This window comes from Oncorhynchus kisutch, linkage group LG13 (assembly GCF_002021735.2).
Source record: "Oncorhynchus kisutch isolate 150728-3 linkage group LG13, Okis_V2, whole genome shotgun sequence".
Classification (NCBI taxonomy): Eukaryota; Metazoa; Chordata; class Actinopteri; order Salmoniformes; family Salmonidae; genus Oncorhynchus; species Oncorhynchus kisutch.
In genome coordinates, this window is record NC_034186.2 from 67,954,393 (window position 1) to 67,980,684 (window position 26,292).

Below are 26,292 nucleotides of genomic sequence, written 5' to 3' on the forward strand. Positions count from 1 at the left end.
TCATTTCCGTCTGATAGCCCGGGGGTTGTTGCAACCCTCATTTACTCTCTCTCTCCGATCTACCAGAATATGAGACTGAGGCACTGTTTACACAGCAAGCATAAACCGCGTCATATAGTTGATGCATGCAGGCAATGAGCTAGATTCCATCCCAACTTCTTGAACTTTTACTGACCTAAATGTCCTGATATTAAACACGTATTATTACAGTTTTTGAAATATTGCACAAGATAATTATCGTTTCATCCACATAGTTTTCTGCCACTCCCAGCTGTCACTCCCATTAAACTTGTCCTACATGGCACTCCCATTACACTTGTCATACATGGCACTACCCTACACTTGTCCTACATGGCACTCCCATCACACTTGTCCTACATGTCACTCCCAAAACACTTGTCCTACATGGCACTCCCATTACACTTGTCCTACATGGCACTCCCATTACACTTGTCCTACATGGCACTCCCATTACACTTGTCATACATGGCACTACCATACACTTGTCCTACATGGCACTCCCATTACACTTGTCCTACATGGCACTCCCATTACACTTGTGCTACATGTCACTCCCAATACACTTGTCCTACATGGCACTCCCATTTTAGTTGTCCTACATGGCACTCCCATTACACTTGTCCTACATGGCACTCCCATTACACTTGTCCTACATGGCACTCCCATTTCACTTGTCCTACATGGCACTCCCATTCCACTTGTCCTACATGGCACTACCATAAACTTGTCCTACATGGCACTCCCATTACACTTGTCCTACATGGCACTACCATACACTTGTCCTACGTGGCACTCCCAATACACTTGTCCCACATGGCACTCCCATTACACACTTGCCTACATGGCACTCCCATTACACTTGTCCTACATGGCACTCCCATCACACTTGTCCTACATGGCACTCCCATCATACTTGTCCTACATGGCACTCCCATCATACTTGTCCTACATGGCACTCCCAGAGACTTAACATTTTGATACGCACCATCCTCGTATTGTTTTTCCTTTTGATCAATTAAAGCTCAAATAAATCCTCACACACCGTTTTGCATAGAAGTTGAATTCAGTGGTATGGATGAAATAATTCATTCATTGATTCCCCTGTTCCCCATGCTACAGGTCTCACCTCACCTCGACTTGGAGATCCACCGGGCGCTGGGTCGGGTCCATCCATCGGTCGTTGTGCAGGTCCCCTGTTGCTTTAAGCAGTGTGTTTTTTCGACCAACAGGAGGCGTGTCTTCCCCGCGGCCGGAGCGGAGCGCAGCAAGACGCGAGTCTGAAGGAACCGATCTGACTCGTCTCTCTATCGGAACAAATCAACTACTTTCTCAGCTCATTCTATTCGAAGGTAAGCGTCGCATCCTTTTTATATTTTTATGATTGTCTTTCCGTTATTTGTGCAATTTAACAGCTTGTATTCCCCTCTGCTTGGGCGTGTAAGGTTCGAATGCCTAGTATGTTGGATTTTACAGGTGAGACAGAAGTGAGAGAATTAAGCTATCCACCTCGTCTCTTTTATCGAAGAAATTACACAAAACGTGACGATTATACATCACACTAAGCCTCCCGATCTACACAGGTTCATTTACACTAGCCTACTTGAAGTTGAATGCTGTATTTATATTTTGGGAATGCGGCGCGTCGTGTCAATGTGCGCTCTGCGCACCTCTGCCAGTAGAAACAATGAAAATGTCTTAAAAGGTTACGACTTGTTAGTTAATAGGACAAAAATAGGACAAAAATAGGACAAAATACTTGAATGTCTTCCTTCGACTCCTATTTAAAATGCGTGTCCCCTCTCGAGTCCCTCCTCTCGTTGCTGATGCATACAATGTCGTGGGGTTGAAAATACATTAATGGGGTCATTAAATGTATACCGTACAAATCGTGGCTGACAGTGGTGTTGAAGTTATCCGCTTTATGAATGATCCATAGATAATGTGTAATCAGGCTGGGTGGAAAGGAACCGACTGGCTGCGCATGTAAATTCCACAGCTGATGAGCACATAACCCGCGCGCACCACAGCCTTAAATCAAGTTCATGATCAGATGGTAGATGGTTAATTGCACAGTGCCATAAAACAGCACCGATGATGCCCAAAGTGCTATTTGGAAAGCTCTAACAAAGTAACCAGTAAAGGCTGGTCGTTAAACTGGGATATGTATAAGAATCTCTGCTGAAATAGTTTGCGTTTACAAATGGCATCCGTGCCAACTGATTCGCTCATTGCGCGCCACTGGCTTTATGTGTATAACGTTTTAAAGCATTTGACATAGCCTACAAAAGTTAAAATATGACATTGACAATGTTTTCATTTAGTAATGGCCGAAGAAAAAAATACAAAACATTTCCGTGTAATTGTATTTATCTTCATGGATCCCATGCGTAATTTCCTCATACTCGGTAAGCTGAATGGTATTCTCAAACCAGATGGAAAAATATATATATTGGAACGGGTTAGTTTAAATAGAAACGAGGCGTATATTGTTTCTTTATAAACAAGTAAACAGTTAAAAGTCACTGCGTTTATCCTCAAAAATACCTCGGAAGCATTTATCCATATCCGTCACCCGATTTAATGTACATTTTATGAAACCTAGGCACTATAGGTTAATTACATTTGAATCACCATAAATCCCTGTCGACCGTTGTCTTTTCACTGGGTCATCTCGGCACATTTGTATTATTTATTATTGAGGGAGAGTGAAAAGACACTTTCTTACCCATATTTGGACATGGAACGGCACTCGGGGTTTAAGTCAACATTTAAATACCTAGCTATATGTGCAAGTTACACAAGGAATTAAACGAGACATCATATGGCTTTACATAAGAGAATGAATCCCATCACACCAGTCTTTGGAAAAACAGATAATGGGTCGGTTTGTCAAACGGAGAAAGAAAGGAGTTATTAAGTAGGCGTTTGTCTTACTTTCAGTCAAGCTGATTGAGTCAATTTGCATGACTTGAAAATATTAGTGACGACATTGGAGGCTACACCATCGAAAATCCACCCGGGTTCTCGTGCAGCAGTCTCAAACACGGACTGCAGTAAAGGTGCTTCACAGCCCCTCGTATATTTCTCGGGCCGCTTGAAACGCAGACGCAAGCAGCTCTCCTGTTCGGAAATACTTGTCGAATGCTCTCGGGAGCTGTTAATTAAATGACGACAGAGGCTATATGCAACTCTGAATTTTCAAAGTGAAAAAAAGAAAGACAAAGAAACATTAATTTTATCCTCAACCAAACACTGGTTGGGCTATATGTAAAGTTAGGTCTAATTCGAGTAGTGTTCGAAGGTTACCGCGACGCTGTCCATGGTGCTGAAATCCACGCTGCACAATCCTACAGATATGGCCAGTGAAGGTGTATACAACTACACCTGGCGTGGGTTTAGTGAAAAGGAACACAAATATATTGCATCTACTGTATAGACCTAATGACACTAATAATATGCTAATGATTAATATCTATATAATTAATACATATACATGAATGAAACAGTATTATTCTTTTAGAGATAAACATGACATCCAAGTCTTTAATAACTGTTGCCTGTACTTTTGGACTGTGTGTAGAATAGGCTAGTCCTGTCCGTTACCAACGTGATGTCGTACCCTTTATGGTCCTGGGGTTTAGATTGTATGACAAATACAATGTTAAAGTTGTTTTAGGTGTTATCTATATCTTAAAGACTCTGCTTAACGACTTAACGACTCAAGACAATATAATTGTCATCTGTAATCATATTCCTAGACTTAGGCCTATGAAACAGAACACAGATACTTGAAATTTGAAATTAATTGATGACAAAAAATCATGGCATTCTAATTGTATAACTTCACAAGTAATTGAACAACAAGCCTACTTTGATATTGGCTGTATAACGTTTTAATTACATGAGCTGAGAATAAATCTATTTCACAACTTCGAATATACATTTTTAGATGAAAGTTCTACAATGCTATAATCTTCAGCCCATGTTATTGACAATTGTCTAACAGTACACTCCTAGAAAAAAGGTTATGGATAGAACCAAAAAGGGTTCTATGCTTGCATCATATATGGCACCCCCAAAGGTTCTATATAGAAGCGAAATTAGTTCCATATAGAACCCTATATGGAACCAATTGTGGTTCAGTGAAGAAGAACCCCTGGGGTTCTGATAATAGAACCCTATAAAAGGGTTCTTAATATAATCTTTAGGGGTGCCATATATGAAGCAAGAAATATAACACTTTTTGGTTCTATTCTGAACCTTTTTTCTAAGAGTGTATAATGCCAAAACTAGCAGAACTAGAAAATCGAAAAGCAAGTCTTTCTCAGTGACAGCATAGCTCTGTGAAAAAAATGATTAGCTCAGCAATAGGCTATTCATCAAAATTGGACTTGTGACAGTTTTGGTTCACAAACCTCTCACACGACTCCAAGGCTGAGCAATTCCGATCTAGAGAGGCAATCTTTTTAACATCAAAGATTGATTTTAAAACCGCTCGGGCATGGCACCAGTCCACTGGCAGCAGCCACGGCCATTGAATGAACCGAGCAAAACCGTGAATAACATAGCGAGAGTACCGGGTGCCAGCATGAGACACCCGGGGAAAGATGGCCATTTCGATGTCAGATATGGATCGGAAGCGATGTGTGTTCGGCAGCACCTGCGAAATACACCCAGTCTCTCTCGCGCTCACACTAATCTTGGCTCAACGTCAGATGCTGTGCGGCAGTGCAGCAGAATGCTAGCTTCAGACAGCTGAGACTGCCTGGAAGGTTTAGGCTCGCTAGCCTGCTGCAATTCTGCCAGCGCGCCAGCGTTCGTCTCTAGAGACGGGATTTTGACTGGGCAACTCAAAACCCCCTTCTCCCTCTTTTCATGTCCATCTCTCTTTCAGACCGCCCGTGAATGGATTTCTCCCGGATTTGCCCAGACTAACATGGATGCCCCACCGTTAGCTGAGTGGGAAGGTTGTTGCTTGGCGCAGTGAGCTGGACACGCAGCGCTTGCTAATGGATCTGGGGAAACGAATGATACCTTCTCCCTGACTGACCATGCCGTGATCTTGCGCGTGGGCCGTCACCCTGCTTAACGTCAAAAGAAACATTTCGGGGGAATCTACCGATCCAGGGAATAAATACTGTGGCATCACACAGACACCATGAAGATTACCTCCCCGCTCATAAGTAAAGCGAGATTCAGGTGCACCGTCAGGCTTCTACTGCTGCTATTACTATGTGTGGGATATTCTCGCGGGATGCCACACGTTTTAAGATTTGGTAAGATTGTTATTTTCTTTCTCTGTTAAACATTCTTACTGTCTTGATGTAGTAGCCTAGCTATTCCCTAACTCTGTAACTGTTGCCATTTCATGGCTGGGCGCCATAGTTGTCTTGTATACTTCCTAGTGGACGTGTTGCCGTGACCCCACGGGTCCTCTTGTCCCAGACTTTTTAGAGTGAGCTCGTGCGCCCCGGAGCCACATCCCCTCAATGACTGCTACCCCTTTGCACGGTCTTGTTTATCACAGCTGTCTAGGGACATTGCCTTATCTATTTTGTCCTCGAAACCTTTATGCATGACATCATTTCCATGCAGAATAATCCGACAACAGACTAGTACAACTGCAGTCCATATATAAACATATATAGCCTACAATTATCCTCGCATAGCTGGATTTGATCATCATTTGTGGACCTTGTTTCAAATTTGCGATGGAGGAAAAACAACATTTCCAAATAGCAGTGTTCGATTATGTCTTCATACCAAAGTGCCGGGTTGTTGGTGAATAATTTATGTTGGAGAATAAATTATTGGTGGAACTTGTTGCCATGGTGCTGATATTTCTAAGTTTGCATAATAAACCTAGTTTGTGTGTGTGTATGTGTGTGTGTGTGTGAGAGAGAGAGAGAGAGAGAGAGCGAGAGAGAGAATGAGAATGAGAGAGAGCATGCAGTCAAAAATCTTGCAACAGTTGGCAACAATGTGGCGCCCTTGTTGATCATTACCTCACATTAATGTTAGTTACATAGATATTTGGATCATATAGGCCTATTCATGGCCGACATCAACACAAGACCCATTCTTGTTATAGACACAATCAAAATAAGGATGAATCCTGATTGACGAAATGCGCGCGAAACTCAGGTTTAGCGCCAAATCCCCCATCCATTGAAACGTATATTTACACGTCCATTTCTCGAAGTATGATTTGGCCGATTATGAACAGAAAGAACCCTAACCAACCAAGCCATGTAGTTGAATATGAGTGCAGTGCTGTCAATGCCTACGCAACCATTGAACACAGCGAGCAATGATGGTGACAGCCAGCAGCGTGACGCAAAGGATACATGCTTGTGTTTGATCTTGCCTTTCATTGTACGCTGTGAGTCCTGACACGTTACTATTAGCAACCATTTAAAGAAATACATTTTTTCTAACTGAGCACATCTCTTCCAATGTCGACTCCAAGGTAAGACTCTGTATAGGCCTATAGAAAAACATAGGGTAGGCTATCAGTGTATAGTATTGCACATGTATATAGGCTACCTTGTGCACTTGCATAGCCCTGAAGACCTTCACTGTTCTAAAGAACGCACGTGTAAAAGGGTAGGTAATGTGATCAGCAGTTTTCAGGGGGCACTGTAACTGTACATACAGTGTCTTGCAAAAGTATTCACCCCTTCTTGGAAATGTTCCTATTTTGTTGCATTACAACTTGTAATTTGTATTTTTTTAATTTTAAATTGTACCCCTTTTTCTCCCCAATTTCGTGGTATCCAATTGTTTTAGTAGCTACTATCTTGTCTCATCGCTACAACTCCCATACAGGCTCGGGAGAGACGAAGGTTGAAAGTCATGCGTCCTCCGATACACAACCCAACCAAGCCGCACTGCTTCTTAACACAGCGGGCATCCAACCCGGAAGCCAGCCGCACCAATGTGTCGGAGGAAACACCGTGCACCTGGCAACCTTGGTTAGCGCGCACTGCGCCCGGCCCGCCACAGGAGTCGCTGGTGCGCGACGAGACAAGGATATCCCTACCGGCCAAACCCTCCACAACCCGGACGACGCTAGGCCGGTTACGACTTGTTTAAAAAATGTCAAAAAACCCCACAAAAGAAACGGAAAACTGGTGCGTGCATATGTATTCACACCTTTGCTATGAAGCCCCCAAATAAGATCTGTTGCAAACAATTACCTTCAGAAGTCACGTAATTAGATAAACAAAGTCCACCTGTGTGAAATCTAAGCATCACATGATCTGTCACATGATCTCAGTATATATATATATACACACCTGTTCTGAAAGGCCCGAGAGTCTGCAACACCACTAAGCATGGGGCACCACCAAGCAAGCGGCATCATGAAGACCAAGGAGCTCTCCAAACAGGTCAGGAACAAAATTGTGGAGAAGTACAGATCAGGATTGGGTTGTAAAAAAATATCCGAAACTTTGAACACCATTACATCCATTATTTAAAAAATGGAAAGAATATGGCATCACAACAAACCTGCCAAGAGAGGGCCGCCCACCAAAACACACAGACCAGGCAAGGAGGGCATTAATCAGAGAGGCAACAAAGAGACCAAAGATATCCCTGAAGGAGCTGCAAAGCTCTACAGCGGAGGTTGGAGTATCTGTCCATAGGACCACTTTAAGCCGTACACTCCACAGAGCTGGGCTTTATGGAAGAGTGGCCAGAAAAAAAGCCATTGCTTAAAGAAAACAATACGCAAACATGTTTGGTGTTCGCCAAAAGGCATGTGGGAGATTCCCCAAACATATGGAAGATGGTACTCTGGTTAGATGAGACTGAATTTGAGCTTTGAATTTGAACCCAACACCTCTCATTACACCAAGAACAACATCCCCATAGTGAAGCATGGTGGTGGCAGCATCATGCTGTGGGTATGTTTTTCATCGTCAGTGCCTGGGAAACTGGTCAGAATTGAAGGAATGATGGATGGCGCTAAATACAGGGAAATTCTTGAGGGAAACCTGTTTCAGTCTTCAAGAGATTTGAGACTGGGACAGAGGTTGTAATTCCAGCAGAGCAATGACCCTAAGCATACTGCTAAAGCAACACTCTGGTGGTTTAAGGGGAAACATTAAAATGTCTTGGAATGGCCTTGTCAAAGCCAAGACCTCAATCCAATTGAGAATCTGTGGTATGACTTAAAGATTGCTGTACACCAGCGGAACCCATCCAACTTGAAGAATAGGCAAAAATCCCAGTGGCTAGATGTGCCAAGCTTATAGAGACACACCCCAAGAGACTTGCAGCTGTAATTCCTGCAAAAGGTGTCTCTGCAAAGTATAGACTTTGGGGGGGGGTAAATAGTTATGCACGCTCAAGTTTTCAGTTTTTTAAATCTTATTTCTTGTTTGTTTCACCCCCAAAAATATTTTGCATCTTCAAAGTGGTAGGCATGTTGTGTAAATCAAAGGATACTAACCCCCCCAAAAATCTATTTTAATTCCAGGTTGTAAATCAACAAAATAGGAAAAATGCTAAGGGGGTGAATACTTTCGTAAGCCACCGTATACAATTATCTGTACCCGCTCACTGCTTCACAGTCGTTCATGTGATTTCTGTCATTTACTTTATCCCGCTAAGGAATTATACATCACACTGTATTCACCCGTCCACTGTAACTGTAGCCTGTCAGTTTTTCAGAAACACACACACACACACACACACACACACACACACACACACACACACACACACACACACACACACACACACACACACACACACACACACACACACACACACACACCCTGATTGAAATGCACACAGCATCCGCACAAGCTGCCACTATGGCAACAAGCTGGGCCTCTGCTGCTACCACACGTCAATCTGACAGCGCTGTCTCACTAACAGTAGAACGGGAAGTGTTGTCGGGAAGCATTAAGTCCTCCATATCGTCTGTGCTTCAACCACACTCTCCCCTCCTCCCCCCTGGTAATCCATCTCTGTGTGTGCCCCCGGATAATCTTTCTGTCTGAAGATACGCTTTCTATACACGTACACTTGTGTTCACAAAGTTATAATCTTCAAACTACCCCTTATATGCCTCGCTAGGACGGCCACGCCGGCTATACGTTGCAGGCCCAGAGGGAAAGTTTCAGCACCACTGACAGCGGAAAGCGCCTCCTCACGCCGGTGTATGAACACTGCTTTATTCTACTAGACCAGAAACACACAATTAGTGGAAGGCTTGTTAAAGGAGCAGCTTTCTTTTGGCTGCAGTTGTGAAAGGTCTCCCTGCTCTGTTTAAAGACGGTGTTATCCTGCTTTACACGTCGTTAGGGTTATAGGACAGAGTTATCCTTTTTGAGGACACAATGCAGTATACAGCTAACATCAGCGGAGGCTGCTGAGGGGAGGACGGCTCATAATAATGGCTGGAATGGAGTAAATGGAATGGAAAGACATGTAAGACCATTTGGAAGAATATTAACATTCAATGTTTATGTTAATAATACTAATTATGTGCTTCTATTATACTGTAATATATACAGTACCAGTCAAAAGTTTGGACACACCTTCTCATTCAAGGGTTTTTCTTTATAATTTTTTTACTATTTTCTACATTGTAGAATAATAGTTAAGACATTAACACTATGAAATAACACATATGGAATCATGTAGTAACCAAAGAAGTGTTAAACAAATCAAACTATATTTTAGATTTTAGATTCTTCAAAGTAGCCACCCTTTGCTTTGATGACAGCTTTGCACACTCTTGGCATTCTCTCAACCAGCTTCATGAGGAATGCTTTTCCAACAGCCTTGAAGGAGTTCCCTCATATGCTGGGCACTTGTTGGCTGCTTTTCCTTTACTCTGCGGTGTAACTCATCCCAAAATATCTCCATTGTGTTGAGGTCGGGTGATTGTGAAGGCCAGGTCATCTGAAACAGCACTCCATCACTCTCCTTCTTGGTCAAATAGCCATTACACAGCCTGGAGGTGTGTTGTGGGTTATTGTCCTGTTGAAAAACAAATGATAGTCCCATTAAGTGCAAACCAGATGAGATGGCATATCGCTGCAGAACGCTGTGGTATGCATGCTGGTTAAGTGTTCATTGAATTCTAAATAAATCACAGACAGTGTGACCAGCAAAGCACCCCCACACCATCACACCTCCTCCTCCATGCTTCACGGTGGGAACCACACATGCGGAGGACATCCATTCACCTACTCAGAGAGCATCCATTCACCTACTCTGTGTCTCACAAACACACAGCAGTTGGAACCAAAAACCTCACATTTGGACTCATCAGACCAAAGGACAGATTTTCCCCAGTCTAATGTCCATTGCTCGGGTTTCTTGGCCCAAGCAAGTATCTTATTATTATTGATGTCCTTTAGTAGTGGTTTCTTTGCAGCAATTCAACCATGAAGGCCTAATTCACACAATCTCCTCTGAACAGTTGATGTTGAGATGTGTCTGTTACTTGAACTCTGTGAAGCATTTGTTTGGGCTGCAATCTGAGGTGCAGTTAAATCTATTGAACTTTTCTTCTGCAGCAGAGGTAACTCTGGGTCTTCCTTTCCTGTGGCAGTCCTCATGAGAGCCAGTCTCATCATATTGCTTGATGATTTTTGTGACTGCACTTGAAGAAACTTTCAAAGTTCTTGAAATTTTCCGCATTGACTGACCTTCATGTCTTAATGTGGTGATGGACTGTCATTTGTCTTTTCTTATTTGAGCTGTTCTTGCCATAATATGGACTTGGTCTTGTACCAAATAGGGCTATCTTCTGATTACCACCCTGCCTTGTCACAGCACAACTATTTGGCTCAAACACATTTAGAAGGAAATAAATTCCACAAATGAACTTATAACAAGGCACACCTGTTCATTGAAATGCATTCCAGGTGACTAACTCATGAAGCTGGTTGAGAGAATAGCAAGAGTTTGCAAAGCTGTCATCAAGGCAAAGGGTCATTTTGAGCCTGTAATCAAACCCACAAATGCTAATGCTCCAGATACTCAACTTGTCTAAAGAAGTCCAGTTGTATTGCTTATTTAATCAGCACGACAGTTTTCAGCTGTGCTAACATAATTGTAAAAGGGTTTTCTAATGATCAATTAGCCTTTTAAAATGATAAACTTGGAATAGCTAACACAACGTGCCATTAGAATACAGGAGTGGTGGTTGCTGATAATGGGCCTCTGTAAACCTATATAGATATTCCATGAAAAAATCTGCTCTTTCCAGATACAATAGTCATTTACAACACTAACAATGTCTACACTGTATTTCTGATCAATTTCATGTTATTTTAATGGACAAAAAATGTGCTTTTCTTTCAAAAACAAGGACATTTCTAAGTGACCCCAAACTTTTGAACGGTAGTGTATATATATATATATCACATTCTAACACTGTTTCTGGGATAAAGACTGGAGCCTGGTGGAGGTAGAGACGTCGGCAGCTGGCAAGCAAGCAAGCAGGCAGGCATGCAGGCATGCAGGCAGGCAGGCAGGCAGGCAAGGCCCACCCTTTCAGCTTTTGGCTGTGGACATTGTGTTAATCAAGAATAACTATCTGATTGTTTTTTTTATCTCCCAAAAGACATCATGTCAGTATCCATATCTAGAATTGCTGTCTATATGTTGCCTGTATACCGTTATCTAAACATATGCGCTTTGCACCGTCCTCCTGGAGGCTTGTTTGATTTAGAATAGGAGGATATGTATCGCTCGTCTGTTCCAGTCAGCCTCTACTGTGTGTTCATCAATAGGATATAACCTCTGGAAGCTCTGATAAACTGAGCGAAGGTAAGGTCAGGTGTGTTGGTCATAGGGTTGTATGTATGGAGGGGAAGTCAGCAGTTTAGTATCTAATGAGTATGTACAGCAGACAAAAATGATAAATACTCCCAGTCCTTCACACAACAACTTTCTAAATGCTTTCAGGAAAAAGAGCCTGTCAATAACACAGAAAAGCCTGACACTACACACACAGAACAATAGATCCCTCCACCGCCCTCCTTCCTCTCCCCTCAAATAATTTGTAAATAAGAAGATTTGCGGCAGAGAATTGCGAGCTACTTAGATGCGTGGCTAAGCGGATCATTGAGCGGAGCGGGGGAGAGTTAGTGGTTAGGTATGAAATGGAGGTGATTGGCAGAACCAGTCTCTATTGAACGCCTGGCTAATGTGTTCAGATGATCTGTTTACAGTTTAGAGCCATCGTTTGGAGGGGAGAATTGTTTGGACACCCACACACACACACACACACACACACACACACATGCACATGCACACATTGTTTGGACACGCACACATTGTTTGGACACACACACACACACACACACACACATGAACACGCACATTCTATATATATATATATATACTGTATATATGTATATACAGATATGAAGTGGGAGATGGAGATATGAGTGATTATAAAAGCCCACATGGCCATTTCACATCTGCCAGTAAATGAGCTCTCCAACTGTTCTCACTTGATGGGTTATGTGGCTCGGAGGTGTGAAGCAGACTCTGTCAAAAGAGGGGTTTATACAGAAACTATAATCAGGTAGGAGGTGAAATGAAATTCACTCCGCAACGCTGCAGGATGAGGTGCTGTTGTGGGAGGATTATTTTGAATATTCACTTGACAAAGAACATGGTGGCATGATAGTGTCCTGATTTATAACTGGGATTCTGCTCTATATTATGCTGTGTATGTACTGTAGCTAGCATGTTGTTTCAGGTCAACTAGCTTCATTGATTCAACATATGGACTACTGAATACTATTGTTGAAGAGAGAGAGAGACAGAAATAGAGGACGAGAAAGAGAAAGCCATATACAGGTAAATGCTCAAATAAAGTATCTTAATAGGGTCGTTGGACCACCACTAGCCACAAGAACAACTTCAATGGGCCTTGGCATAGATTCTACAAGTGTCTGCGACACCATTCTACAACAAGAATGTTTATAATTTGGTGTTTTGTTAATAGCGGTGGAAAATGCTGTCCCAGGCAACGCTCCAGAATCTTTGCCTGACGACTTAAACTTCATTCTTCCGCTGCTCTATGTTTACTACATATTTCAATCTGAGACTGCCATCATTTAAGTCATTTGTGGTGATGTCAAAATGAGGGTTGTACAAAATCATTTCATCAGCAATTGGATCATCTCTAACAAATCATAGAATCAAAGCCAATGATGAATTGGGGTTAGGGAATTTTCGAAAAAACACTGCTTTATCCATGTGTGTTCTGGCTCTGGCCCAACCCATCGGTTTCTGGGACCAATCAGACAGCCTAGAAATGATCGGGGAGGTACTCAGATCCAGACTCATTGTGGAGAAGAAATGAACGTCCGTGGGCGTGGCGTAGCGTTTGGCCAGAGCAAGGAGTTTGGGTAGCCAGGCAACCAGAATCTCCCACAAGTATTCATTTGGGTTGAGATCTGATTACTGACACACACACACACACACACACACACACACACACACACACACACACACACAGCCTTTGAGACCCCTCAAAATAATGGTAAACTGAGCATTTTGACACATGATGGGATGTTAATTGCTTAAAGAACTCTGGAACTGTGGAAGCACCTGTTTTCAATGTACTTTGTATCCCTCATTTACTCAAGATCTTCCTTTATTTTGGCAGGAACTTGTATATAGAGAGAGATATAATGGGATACTTGGAGTAAGAGGGGGAGAGGGGGAGAGGAGCGAAGAGCGGTTACTAGGCTGTTTCTCCTCTCTCTCTCGCTCTCTCTTTGACCAGTCTGTCCACCATGGAGTTGACTGTCCATTTGTTTAGAATGACCCCTGACCTCCAGCACTCCTCTGATGGGAACCACTAGTAAAGTGTGCGACTGCTCCCTTTGACCTTCTATAGTGGTAACAACATAAAGATACACATAAATTAGATATGTATTAGATTTGATTGTGATAGTATCCACCTCAAAGTGAAATCACACTTTTTGATTTATATAATATTCATACAGTATATTAGGTACAGTATATTCATAATTACACCATCTATGTTGAAGTTAGTTTAGGTAATTGTGAGTGCATTACCAGCTTGTTTTTGTAATCAAATTAGAATATGAGAGGATAAACCGATACATCAAATCAAATTGTATTTGTCACATACGCCGAATACAAGTGGTGTAGACTTTACCCTGAAATGCTTGTTTATGAGCCCTTCCCAACGATGCAGATTTGGTACAGGGAGTATCAGTACCAGATCAATGTGCAGAGGTACGAGGTATTTGAGGTAGATACATTTAAATTTGATGAGTTTGTGGCATATTTCAGAGATAAGATAGCAAACAATGTGTATCAGTTAATCAAGACCTGGTGAGAAGTTTGATGATATGTGCCTTAGCCTACCACATAAAGGCACTATTGAGTTATTTTCTCTGATTGACGCAGACATGCTCAGGATGCCACAATTTAAGCCTTCTACCTGCCATCTCGATCCTATCCCCACAACCTTCTTCAAAACAGCTTTTAATTGCATATCTGAAGAAGTGCAAGCTATTGTTAATCACCCCCTGTTCACAGCCACTTTCCCCCACTGCACTAAAAACTGCTATGTTGAAACCCCTTCTGAAGAAAAGTCATCTTGGTTCTTCAGCTCTTAGCAATTTTCGGCCAATCTCTAACCTTCCATTCTTAAGCAAAATTCTGAAGGAATTGGTTTTCAAACAGCTAAATTATTTTTTAAGTACCAACTGTATTTGAGAAAAATTCCAATCTGTTTTTTTGTGCCCACCACTGCACAGAGACTTTGTTAAAGTGATAAAGGATCTTAGAGCCAACACAGATGCCAAACAGCTCTCTGTCCTACTCTTGGATTTAAGTGCTGCTTTTGATACTGTTGACCATGATGTCCTTCTGGACAGACTAGAGAGGTGGCTTGGCCACTCTGGTCCAGTTCTAAATTGGTTTAGGACCTATTTAACTGGTCAAGAGGTTTTGTCACCCATTGTGAACATAACTCAGAGAAAATAGATATCATATGTGGCGTTCTACAAGGTTTGATTCGGGGTCAGGTATGGTTCAGTTTATATGACCCTTTGGCAGCGTTATCAGAAAACACAATATTGATTTTCACTGCTATGCAAAATTTACATTTCTGTGTCTCCAGAGGATTTCAGCTCCACAGATTATAAGACTGTATTAGTGATTTAAATACTTGGATGGCTCACAACTTCCTCCAGCTAAATCAAGACAAGACCGAGGTACTTATTATTGGAGTCTAAGGACAGAGAGAGAATCTGGCCGCAGATTTTAATTAGCAGGCAATAAAGATAAAAAACATGTAAAAAACCTAGGTGTTATTTTAAATTCTGAACTCAATTTCGAATCACACATTAGGAATGTGACCAAAATAGATTTGAACCACCTGAGGGACATTTCCAAGGTGTGTCCGTTTCTCTCTCAGGCTGATACAGAGAGACTCATCCATACTTTTATTACAAGCAGACTTGACTACTGTAATGCTCTCCTGTCTGGTCTACCCAATAAATCCATTGGTCAACTGCAAAACATACAGAATGCTGCAACACACTCACGCTTGTGAGTTCTAGAATGAATTGTACGATTATTCTATTGAAATCAATCCACGATTGTGCAGCCCAATACATGTCAGACATGCTTTTAAGTTATGTACCCAGTAGGTCCCTCAGGTCCTCTGGCACTGGCCTTTTAACTATCACAAAACCTAGGACCAAGAGGCATAGAGAGGCAGCTTTTAGTTATTATGCCCCCAGCTCCTGGAATAGCCTGCCAGAGAACCTGAGTGGGGTCAAAACTGTGGACATATTTAAAAGGGATCTTAAAACCTTCTTAGCTTTGCTTTTCCTTAGGGTGCTTTTTAGTCTTTTAGTTTGTATTGTTCTTCTTTAGTTTTTTCTGTCTGAAATGTGCTATATAAATAACGCTTGATTTGATTTGATATGTATATGAAGGCATGGGCAAGTGACTAGGCATCAGGATAGATAAGAATAAGAGTCAAATAAAGAGTAGCAGCAGCTAATGATGAGTGTAAAAGTAGTGTGTGTGTGTGTGTGTGTAATATGGATGCATGTGTGTTTGTGTTATGTCAGTATGCATGTGTGTGTTGTGTTTGTGTGCGTATGTGGTATATGTGAAGTTGTGTGGGTTTTGTGTGGGAGTGTCAATGTAGCGTGTGTGAGCGAGTGTGTATATGGTGTGTAAACAGTATATAGTCTAGTGAGTGTGTATATGGTGTGTATACATTATGTAGTCTAGTGAGTGTGTATATGGTGTGTATACATTATATAGTCTAGTGAGTGTGTATACAGTGTCATGACGTTGGCCTGGGGGTAGGTTTATGACAGTCATAAATACCTCTTCCCCCCTTTTTCCTCTCTCTACCCTACTGATGTTACATTTGCAAACCCCTTGGTTAACATAGAGATTCTGGGAACATCAGAAGGTGGGGGGAAATTAACTATATTCTGGTAATCCGACCAATTGAACATATGCGGTGGTACTTAATGAATATGATTGTAATGCTCGTCGTTGGAATGAGGTGAGGACCAAAGTGCAGCGTGGTAAGTATTCATCATTATATTTATTAAACAGAGAACACTAAACAAAATAACAAAGGGGAACGAAACGAAACAGTTCTGTAAGGTGACATACACATAACAGAAAACAATCACCCACACCATACAGGTGGGAAAAGGCTACCTAAGTATGATTCTCTATCAGAGACAACGAACGACACCTGCCTCTGATTGAGAACCATACCAGGCCAAACACAAAACCACAACATAGAAAAAAAAACATAGACTACCCACCCAACTCACGCCGTGACCATACTAAAACAAAGACATAACAAAAGAACTAAGGTCAGAATGTGACAATGATCAGTTCGGTTGTCATCTGAGACATTCTCATCAATGATAAGATGACATAAACTCTACAGTGGAAAGTCTACACATCAGAGTTATCGGATTCACATGGAATTGTTGTTCAATTTAAATGTTTGAATATGAAATTATTCGTGATGGGATGAAATATGATTTTAGCTTCTAAAATGTGAAATTTGTGTTTTCATAAGGTTAGGGCTCTGCTCAATCAGTGGCCCGCCCCTGTGAAGGGACATGGGTTATTACATTTTTCAAACACCCCCTCCTCTCCCTTCCTATATAAAGCCTTGACGACAATATAACCTCCTGTTCCGAGGATATAGGACGACGGTCATATGTCAGAATGGTTCAGATAATAACTACAGAACGAAGCCAACATCAGCGTGAGCTTTGGTTGCGAATGGTATGAACTTTAAACTCTTATTCACTACAGAAGTGATACCTCCTAGCCTTTGAGTTAGCAACAGCAGCTGCAACCGAGGGTTAGGAACGAACAGACATAGTATCCCGTCTACCACACAACAACGTTACTACAACGTACCCAATATACCAGCAGAGACATTCTTCAGAGGACAAAGGACTCGTTTTGGCAACACGGCCTTCTATCTCCCACCAGCCTACTGAAGCACAGCTCAGAGTAAATAGTTATTGCATTTTCCTTTTCCAAATGGGCAGTAATTTAGAATGCATAATATACTGTATTTACGATAGAACAGCTTCTTCCTTTGTTACTCAGTCTTCCCGCTCTTTCACTCAAACCCAGCCCCTTTTCTTTTGTGTAACAAGCTGTCATATCTGTTCCGCCCGCTAGGGACGTTTTCCTTTATGAAGTAATTTGTAATCAAGTTATGATTAATTATATGTATGTGTAATTCTGTGTGATTAGTTAGGTATTTAGGAAATAAATAATTGAGCCCAATTTTGTATTGCTGATTCAACTTGTTAGCCAGGGTTCGTGCAGATAACCAAGAATGTACAACTTTCAGATGAGACTGAATTAAGGTGACTATTAATATTGACTGCTATTGATGTAAAATATTACGAGGTCTTTAAGAGTTTATTCGGAAGATAACAGCTCTATAAATATTATTTTGTGGTGCCCCAACTCTCCAGTTAATTACATTTACATGATTAGCTCAATCAGGTGATATTAATTACGGAGAAATTATTTTATAGAATAGCATGTCATATCACTTAATCCGGCATGGCCAAAGACACAACAACACTATATAGTCTAGTGAGTGTGTATATTGTGTATACAGTATTTAGTCTAGTGAGTGTGTATATGGTGTGTATACATTATACAGTCTAGTGAGTGTGTATATGGTGTGCATACAGTATATAGTCTAGTGAGTGTGTATATGGTGTGTACACAGTATTTAGTCTGAGTGTGTATATGGTGGGTATACAGTATTTAGTCTAGTGAGTGTGTATATGGTGTGTATACAGTATTTAGTCTAGTGAGTGTGTATATGGTGTGTATACATTATATAGTCTAGTGAGTGTGTATATGGTGTGTATACAGTATATAGTCTAGTGAGTGTGTATATGGTGTGTACACAGTATTTAGTCTAGTGAGTGTGTATATGGTGGGTATACAGTATTTAGTCTAGTGAGTGTGTATATGGTGTGTATACAGTATTTAGTCTAGTGAGTGTGTATATGGTGTGTATACAGTATATAGTCTAGTTAGTGTGTTTGTGGTGTGTATACAGTATATAGTCTAGTGAGTGTGTTTTTGGTGTGTATACAGTATATAGTCTAGTGAGTGTGTTTGTGGTGTGTATACAGTATATAGTTTAGTGAGTGTGTTTGTGGTGTGTATACAGTATATAGTCTAGTTAGTGTGTTTGTGGTGTGTATACAGTATATAGTCTAGTGAGTGTGTTTTTGGTGTGTATACAGTATATAGTCTAGTGAGTGTGTTTGTGGTGTGTATACAGTATATAGTTTAGTGATTGTGTTTGTGGTGTGTATACAGTATATAGTCTAGTGAGTGTGTTTGTGGTGTGTATACAGTATATAGTCTAGTGAGTGTGTTTGTGGTGTGTATACGGTATATAGTCTAGTGAGTGTATTTGTGGTGTGTATACAGTATATAGTCTAGTGAGTGTGTTTGTGGTGTGTATACAGTATATAGTCTAGTGAGTGTGTTTGTGGTGTGTATACAGTATATAGTCTAGTGAGTGTGCATAGGGTGAGTGCAAGATAGACTCAATGCAGATAGTTTGGGTATCATTAATGAACTATTTAACAGTCTGCCCATTTAGCAGTCTTATGGCTTGGGGGTAGAAGCTGTTCCTGGATGGCATGTGATATATGTTTACAATAACTTTCCTGAGGCATGCATGGCCTGGGGACCCATACGTACCCCAGCTTTAATTAGTACACAGACAGAGATGTGCATCTTCATATTAGAGGTCAGCTTCACAGGGCTAGTAAGGAAGCTATCATATCAATTACAGGCTTGCTGCTGGTGTATTGTTGGCTGAACTGAGTTTGACCCCAGTTAGAAGAAGCTAATAATGCCTGATGGAGCCATCTAGTAGAGAGGCTGATATATTTTAAAGCGGAGATGTTGCTGTGTTTCTATGTGGTTGTGGGGGTGATATCAAGTTGTTGAATGTTTTCAGAAATCAGTGCTTGACTCCAGCGTTGGGATTGCTTCTGCTGGAACGGACATTTTAAGTGTTTATTTACTAAATGTAACGGAAGGAGAGCCTTGCTTTTCTCTGCTTCCCTCCATATAAATGGAGTTGATATATTTTGCCATCAGCACTTCTCGCACCAATAACTGCCTGGGAAGATGGGTCCTCGGGTCAAAAATGGTGTATAAAAATCTATTTTAAATCAATTGAATGTCTTAATGGTGTGATAACTTAACTGTAGCTCACACCGTCGGTGGCCAGTATAATGCATCCTATGCTAGTCAATGGAGAGGGGTGTTTTATGACATTGAGATGTGGGAATCAGTAAAACATTTATCTGTTGCCAAAGGAGCAACATTTAACCAACGTTGTCGCTGTTAAGTCACAGACTGCAGCCACGGCTGGTGAAAAACCTGAGGGGCAGGCAGACAGACAGACAGACAGACAGACAGACAGACAGGCAGACAGACAGGCAGGCAGGCAGGCAGGCAGGCAGGCAGGCAGGCAGGCAGGCAGGCAGGCAGGCAGGCAGGCAGACAGACACAAAACACACACACACACAAAGAGCTCTCTTCCCATCAGAAAGTCTAGGTGATGAGAGGCCTACACAGAGTCAGAGAGGACCTTGGCGTGAACTATAGATCTGCGCCTGTAAGCTTTTTGCCAAGTGTTTTAAACGCTCCACTATCATTTAATATGGGAGCCAGTGGGACAGGGGTCAAGGTCAAATAATGCAAGGAGTGTTTTTAATGAGAGAGAGAGTTGCCATTGGGGGTGCCAATGGGTGGAAGCTTGACATTTTGACAGGCATCAATGTCGAACATTATTGATTTCATTTCCTCGTAGGCCTATCATATTTTATACTAATTGAATCTGTGTGGCTTGTAGGACTGGGAAGTGGGGTAGGATGGACGTTTTTATGATTATATGTTTGAAGGAAGACTACAGATTTGTGTCTCCTGTCTGATAGGTATTTTTGTGGAGGACGACATAGTATACTGTAATGTTGCATGGTTGGCACAGGATGGCTGTAGGCAAAAATATCATTATATCATCCTTCATTGAGGAGAATTCAACCAGATGATATGAAATTGACACCATAGCTGTGTCTGAAAATGTAACCCTCCAATGGCTGCATTTGCTGCTCACGTCCTGGTTTAAAGACCACTTCCTGCTCAGGTGTTCTTCTTCTCTCCCTACCTAGTCATTACTGCAACAGGCTGACAGTATTACAGTCCCTACAACTTCCCCATGTTGCAATCCTATCCTGCTTGTATTTTTAAATGTATGAACTAACATCTGTTGGATGAAGTGACATTATAGCTAGAAGCTATCATTTTTCTTCAGGAGCTTTCACGCCATAAGGGATTTCCAGAGGAGTGGTGTGTTTTGACTGAGGAGGAAGGCTAATTAATAATCACTTTCTCTACACCTGCAGCCTCCCATGCAGCCTTCTCCCCTCGTCTCCTCTCTCCCGGCAGAGGTGACAGGATTTTTTCACTTCCGTGCTTTTGCATTAGAAGATATGTGAATAAGCAAATATTAGGCACAAACACCTCCCTGCCTAAATTCTTCAGTCACAGTGTGTCTTTGATTAAATACATGTCCTATGTCTTATGTGCTCTCTGTTCAAAAATGCATGGCATCCCCGGGTATCTCCTGCACATTATAACCAGAGAGGCTGCTTCTTCTTCTCCTCTTTACTTAAACATTCTCAAAATGGCCCCTGCTTTTACCCTTCATTGCTAGATATTTTCTGCCTCTTGAATTCTTTCTTTGCTGTGTGTATATATAATCACCCTCCTCTCAACGCTAGGCTAGCTATCTTAAAATCACCCTGCATTATTTTTCAAAGGGTTGTAAAATGTATAAGAAATATATTTCAGTGAGTTAATTGACTTAATTTGCCTTAGTTCTGCCAGTCCGAATGATCAGCTCCCTCAAATAGAGTTTAGCAGTGGCAGCTTTGTGGGTATTACACTCTGTCCTGGCCCAGAGCCAGCAGACTCCCAGTAAATATATTCAAATCAGCGCTAAGCTGCTTAAAATATTCATGTTTCACTCTCAGCTAGTTTATAGAAATGTGAAACTGTCGCCCACTCGCAAATCAGTTACACGGTTAAAAATATATCATTTTAAGTTTTCAGGAACAAAAAAAGGAAGAGAGAGAGCGTAGCAGTGATGCATTAAACCCATGTGTGTATGCATGTGTGTGTGTCCACGGAGTTACACACAGAAATGTGGAGAAAAGAGTGGGATGGCACGTTCCTCTCAGACCTGTGACGCTGTGATGCGTGAAGCGATTTAATGTGCCTCATGAAGTGATTATTCTAAAAGCCCCTCTCTTCCTTTCCACATCCCTCTATGGCGCCATCCCTCTATGGCGCCATCCCTCTATGGCTCCACCCCTCTATGGCTCCATCCCTCTATGGCGCCATCCCTCTATGGCTCCACCCCTCTATGGCTCCATCCCTCTATTGCTCCATCCCTCTATGGCTCCACCCCTCTATGGCTCCATCCCTCTATGGCTCCATCCCTCTATGGGTCCATCCCTCTATGGGTCCACCCCTCTATGGCTCCATCCCTCTATGGCTCCATCCCTTTATGGCTCCATCCCTCTATGGCTCCATCTCTCTATGGCTCCATCCCTCTATGGCTCCATCTCTCTATGGCTCCATCCCTCTATGGCTCCATCCCTCTATGGCTCCATCTCTCTATGGCTCCATCTCTCTATGGCTCCATCCCTCTATGGCTCCATCTCTCTATGGCTCCATCTCTCTATGGCTCCATCCCTCTATGGCTCCATCCCTCTATGGCTCCATCTCTCTATGGCTCCATCCCTCTATGGCTCCATCCCTCTATGGCTCCATCCCTCTACGGCTCCATCCCTCTATGGCTCCATCTCTCTATTGCTCCATCCCTCTATGGCTCCATCCCTCTATGGCTCCATCCCTCTATGGCTCCATCCCTCTATGGCTCCATCCCTCTATGGCTCCATCTCTCTATGGCTCCATCCCTTTATGGCTCCATCCCTCTATGGCTCCATCTCTCTATGGCTCCATCCCTCTATGGCTCCATCTCTCTATGGCGCCATCCCTCTATGGCTCCATCTCTCTATGGCTCCATCCCTCTATGGCTCCATCCCTCTATGGCTCCATCCCTCTATGGCGCCATCCCTCTATGGCTCCATCCCTCTATGGCTCCATCCCTCTATGGCTCCATCTCTCTCTATTGCTCCAGCCCTCTATGGCTCCATCTCTCTATGGGGGTTAGCTATTTAACAACGTGTCAACTATATACTTACGACTGTTTATCTACTTTGCAACTACTTAGCATGTTAGCTAACCCATCCCCTAACCTTAACCCTTTTAGCTAACCCTTCTCCTAACCCTAACCTAAACCTTTTAACCTAACTCCTAAACTTAACCTTAACCCTGTTAGCTAACATTAGCCACCTAGCTAGAATTCATAACATATCCTGCAAATTTGTAACATACATATCATATGAAATGGTTGATGGACATCCAAAAATGAACACATACCATACGAAACGTATTACAGACCGTATTACAGAATAGTACGAAATGCTCGGAGACCAGCACTCCATAGCAAAACACGTTTCCTTTTCTTTCAGGGAAATTCAAATCTGTGTTCTAATTGTACAATTTCTCTCCATTTCAGAACATTATTGCTAGTGAACATGACCAGAGTTTAGTTTAACTGCAGATGGGTCTGGAGAGTGAGAGCCATACAGTACTATGCAGCTTCACATGGTTGACTTTCGCTGAGTGGATGAGGATGGGGGTAGGAAGCTCCAGGCAGAAGTGCTGACTGACGGTAGGTAGGGGTTTGGAGGTGACTGGTGGGACAGTGGTGATGATGCGGTTATGGTGGAGGGGACACAGAGGTGACACTGAGGTAGACAACATGACTGTGTGAAGTAGAGGTGTTGCCTTTCTCAGATGATTCCATAGTCCGATATTTGAGTCGGGCACTGATTCTCTGTCCTTGTCCTTGACTGTCTGTATTGCATGCTTGTTGTGTCCCAGGTCCTATCATTGTATTCCATGTCTCATCATAGCATCCTGAGTGTCTTCCTGGATTTTTTTCAGTAGGCACAAAAGATTATAAAACACTCCAAAATGGAGTGAAAATGGGTAGGTATTAGGTATTAGCTTGTCCAATAAGAAATCTAATTTTCCGATGCAAAACATTTTGTCCTGTGTGTTTCTGTGTTTCAGGCATTTTGCTGGCTGGGGATAATTAGGCTGTCATATAGCTTCTTGCTAGCCTGGTCCCAGATCTGTTTGTGCTGTCTAACCAACTCAACGTCATTAGCAGTTCTGATCTGGAACCAGGCTAGTTTCTGGTAGGGTCTCAGCCAGATGTCTCTATTCTCTGTCTCAGGCTGTGGGACATATGATGCCGGGAGGAGACAGACAGCATGCTTCTTGGGATGCAGAGCCCCACTCCTTGAGAATGGCAGAGACATTATTCTGAGTCAATAACTCATTTGGGGGGTTATGAATTAGAATGATCTTGCTGAGGGGAAGGTAGACTCCAGCCTGTATCACAATTCCAGCCGCTGGTCTTTAAAAAAAACTGGAATAGTAGTCTGCTCAGAGAATCGATGCTCGGAATGCAGGGCCCACAGGGACAAATACCAAGATTCTATTTTGATCGCACACAAATATGCACGAACACACACATGCATGGCACACAGACACACACACACACACCTATCTGTCAAAAGTGTGAATTTCTGCTGATACGCAGCAAATCCAATTCTGAAATGTCATTTTAAAATTTCAGGGCCATTTAGATTGGGTTGTGTGTTGAGACTGATGGCTGGCTCCATCCGCTCTCCAGGGGAAACGGATTATATGTCAATATGTCCTCAGTGACTGGGACTTTCTTTTATTAGCAAGTAGTTGTATTGAAGTGTCATCCACATTATGGAGTGGCTTAGCTAACACTGTGTGTATCTTTGTGTGTGTGTGTGTGTGTGTGTGTGTGTGTGTGTGTGTGTGTGTGTGTGTGTGTGTGTGTGTGTGTGTGTGTGTGTGTGTGTGAGTACAACTCTTCATATTTTCAATCATGGTGGTGGCTGCATTGTGTTATGGGTATGCTTTTCATCGGCAAGTACTAGGGTTTTTTGTTTTTTGGGGGGATAATAATAAATTGGAATAGAGCTAAGCACAGGCAAAATCCTAGAGGAAAACCTTGTTCAGTCTGCTTTCCAACAGACACTGGGAGATAAAGTCACCTTTCAGCAGGACAAAAACCTAAAAGACAAGGCCAAATAAATATGCACTGGAGTTTCTTACCATTTATTTTATTTTTTATTTTACCTTTATTTAACCAGGCAAGTCAGTTAAGAACACATTCTTATTTTCAATGACAGCCTGGGAACAGTGGGTTAACTGCCTGTTCAGGGGCAGAACGACAGATTTGTACCTTGTCAGCTCAGGGGTTTGAACTCGAAATCCTTCCGGTTACTAGTCCAACGCTCTAACCACTAGGCTACGCTGCCGCCACCATGACGACATTGAATGTTCCTGAGTGGCCTAGTTACAGTTTTGACTGAAAATCTATGGCAAGACTTGGAAATGTCTGTCTAGCAATGATCAACAACCAACTTGACGGAGCTTGAATAATTTTTTAAAGAATAATGTGCAAAAATTGTACAATCCAGGCGTGCAAAGCTCTTAGAGACTTACCCAGAAAGACTCACATCTCTTAGAGACTAACACAGAAAGACTCACATCTCTTAGAGACTTACCCAGAAAGACTCACATCTCTTAGAGACTTACCTAGAAAAACTCACATCTCTTAGAGACTTACCCAGAAAAACTCACATCTCTTAGAGACTTACCCAGAAAGACTCACAGCTCTTAGAGACTTACCCAGAAAGACACACAGCTCTTAGAGACTTACCCAGAAAGACTCACATCTCTTAGAGACTTACCCAGAAAGACTCACAGCTCTTAGAGACTTACCCAGAAAGACTCACAGCTCTTAGAGACTTACCCAGAAAAACTCACATCTCTTAGAGACTTACCCAGAAAGACTCACATCTCTTAGAGACTTACCTAGAAAAACTCACAGCTCTTAGAGACTCACCCAGAAAAACTCACAGCTCTTAGAGACTAACCCAGAAAGACTCACAGCTCTTAGAGACTTACCCAGAAAGACACACAGCTCTTAGAGACTTACCCAGAAAGACTCACATCTCTTAGAGACTTACCCAGAAAGACTCACAGCTCTTAGAGACTTACCCAGAAAGACTCACAGCTGTTAGAGACTTACCCAGAAAGACTCACAGCTCTTAGAGACTTACCCAGAAAGACTCACAGCTCTTAGAGACTTACCCAGAAAGACTCACAGCTCTTAGAGACTTACCCAGAAAGACTCACAGCTCTTAGAGACTTACCTAGAAAAACGCACATCTCTTAGAGACTTACCCAGAAAGACTCACATCTCTTAGAGACTTACCTAGAAAAACTCACATCTCTTAGAGACTTACCCAGAAAAACTCACATCTCTTAGAGACTTACCTAGAAAAACTCACATCTCTTAGAGACTTACCTAGAAAAACTCACATCTCTTAGAGACCTACCCAGACAGACTCACATCTCTTAGAGACTTACCTAGAAAAACTCACATCTCTTAAAGACTTACCCAGAAAAACTCACATCTCTTAGAGACTTACCCAGAAAGACTCA

General features: G+C 42.2%; 1 protein-coding gene across 2 annotated transcripts in view; it reads left to right on the top strand.

Annotated features, from left to right (window-relative positions):
• Nucleotides 1-1,265: 1,265 nt before the first annotated feature.
• grik2 (glutamate receptor, ionotropic, kainate 2) overlaps nt 1,266-26,292 on the top strand; it is a 262,114-nt gene continuing 237,087 nt past the window's right edge. For both annotated transcript variants that reach the window (XM_031787057.1, XM_031787058.1), the window contains exons 1-2: nt 1,266-1,370; nt 4,916-5,297. In XM_031787057.1, coding sequence (XP_031642917.1) covers nt 5,180-5,297 — 118 coding nt within the window. In that variant the 5' untranslated portion in view covers nt 1,266-1,370; nt 4,916-5,179. The remainder of the gene's footprint in view (nt 1,371-4,915; nt 5,298-26,292) is intronic.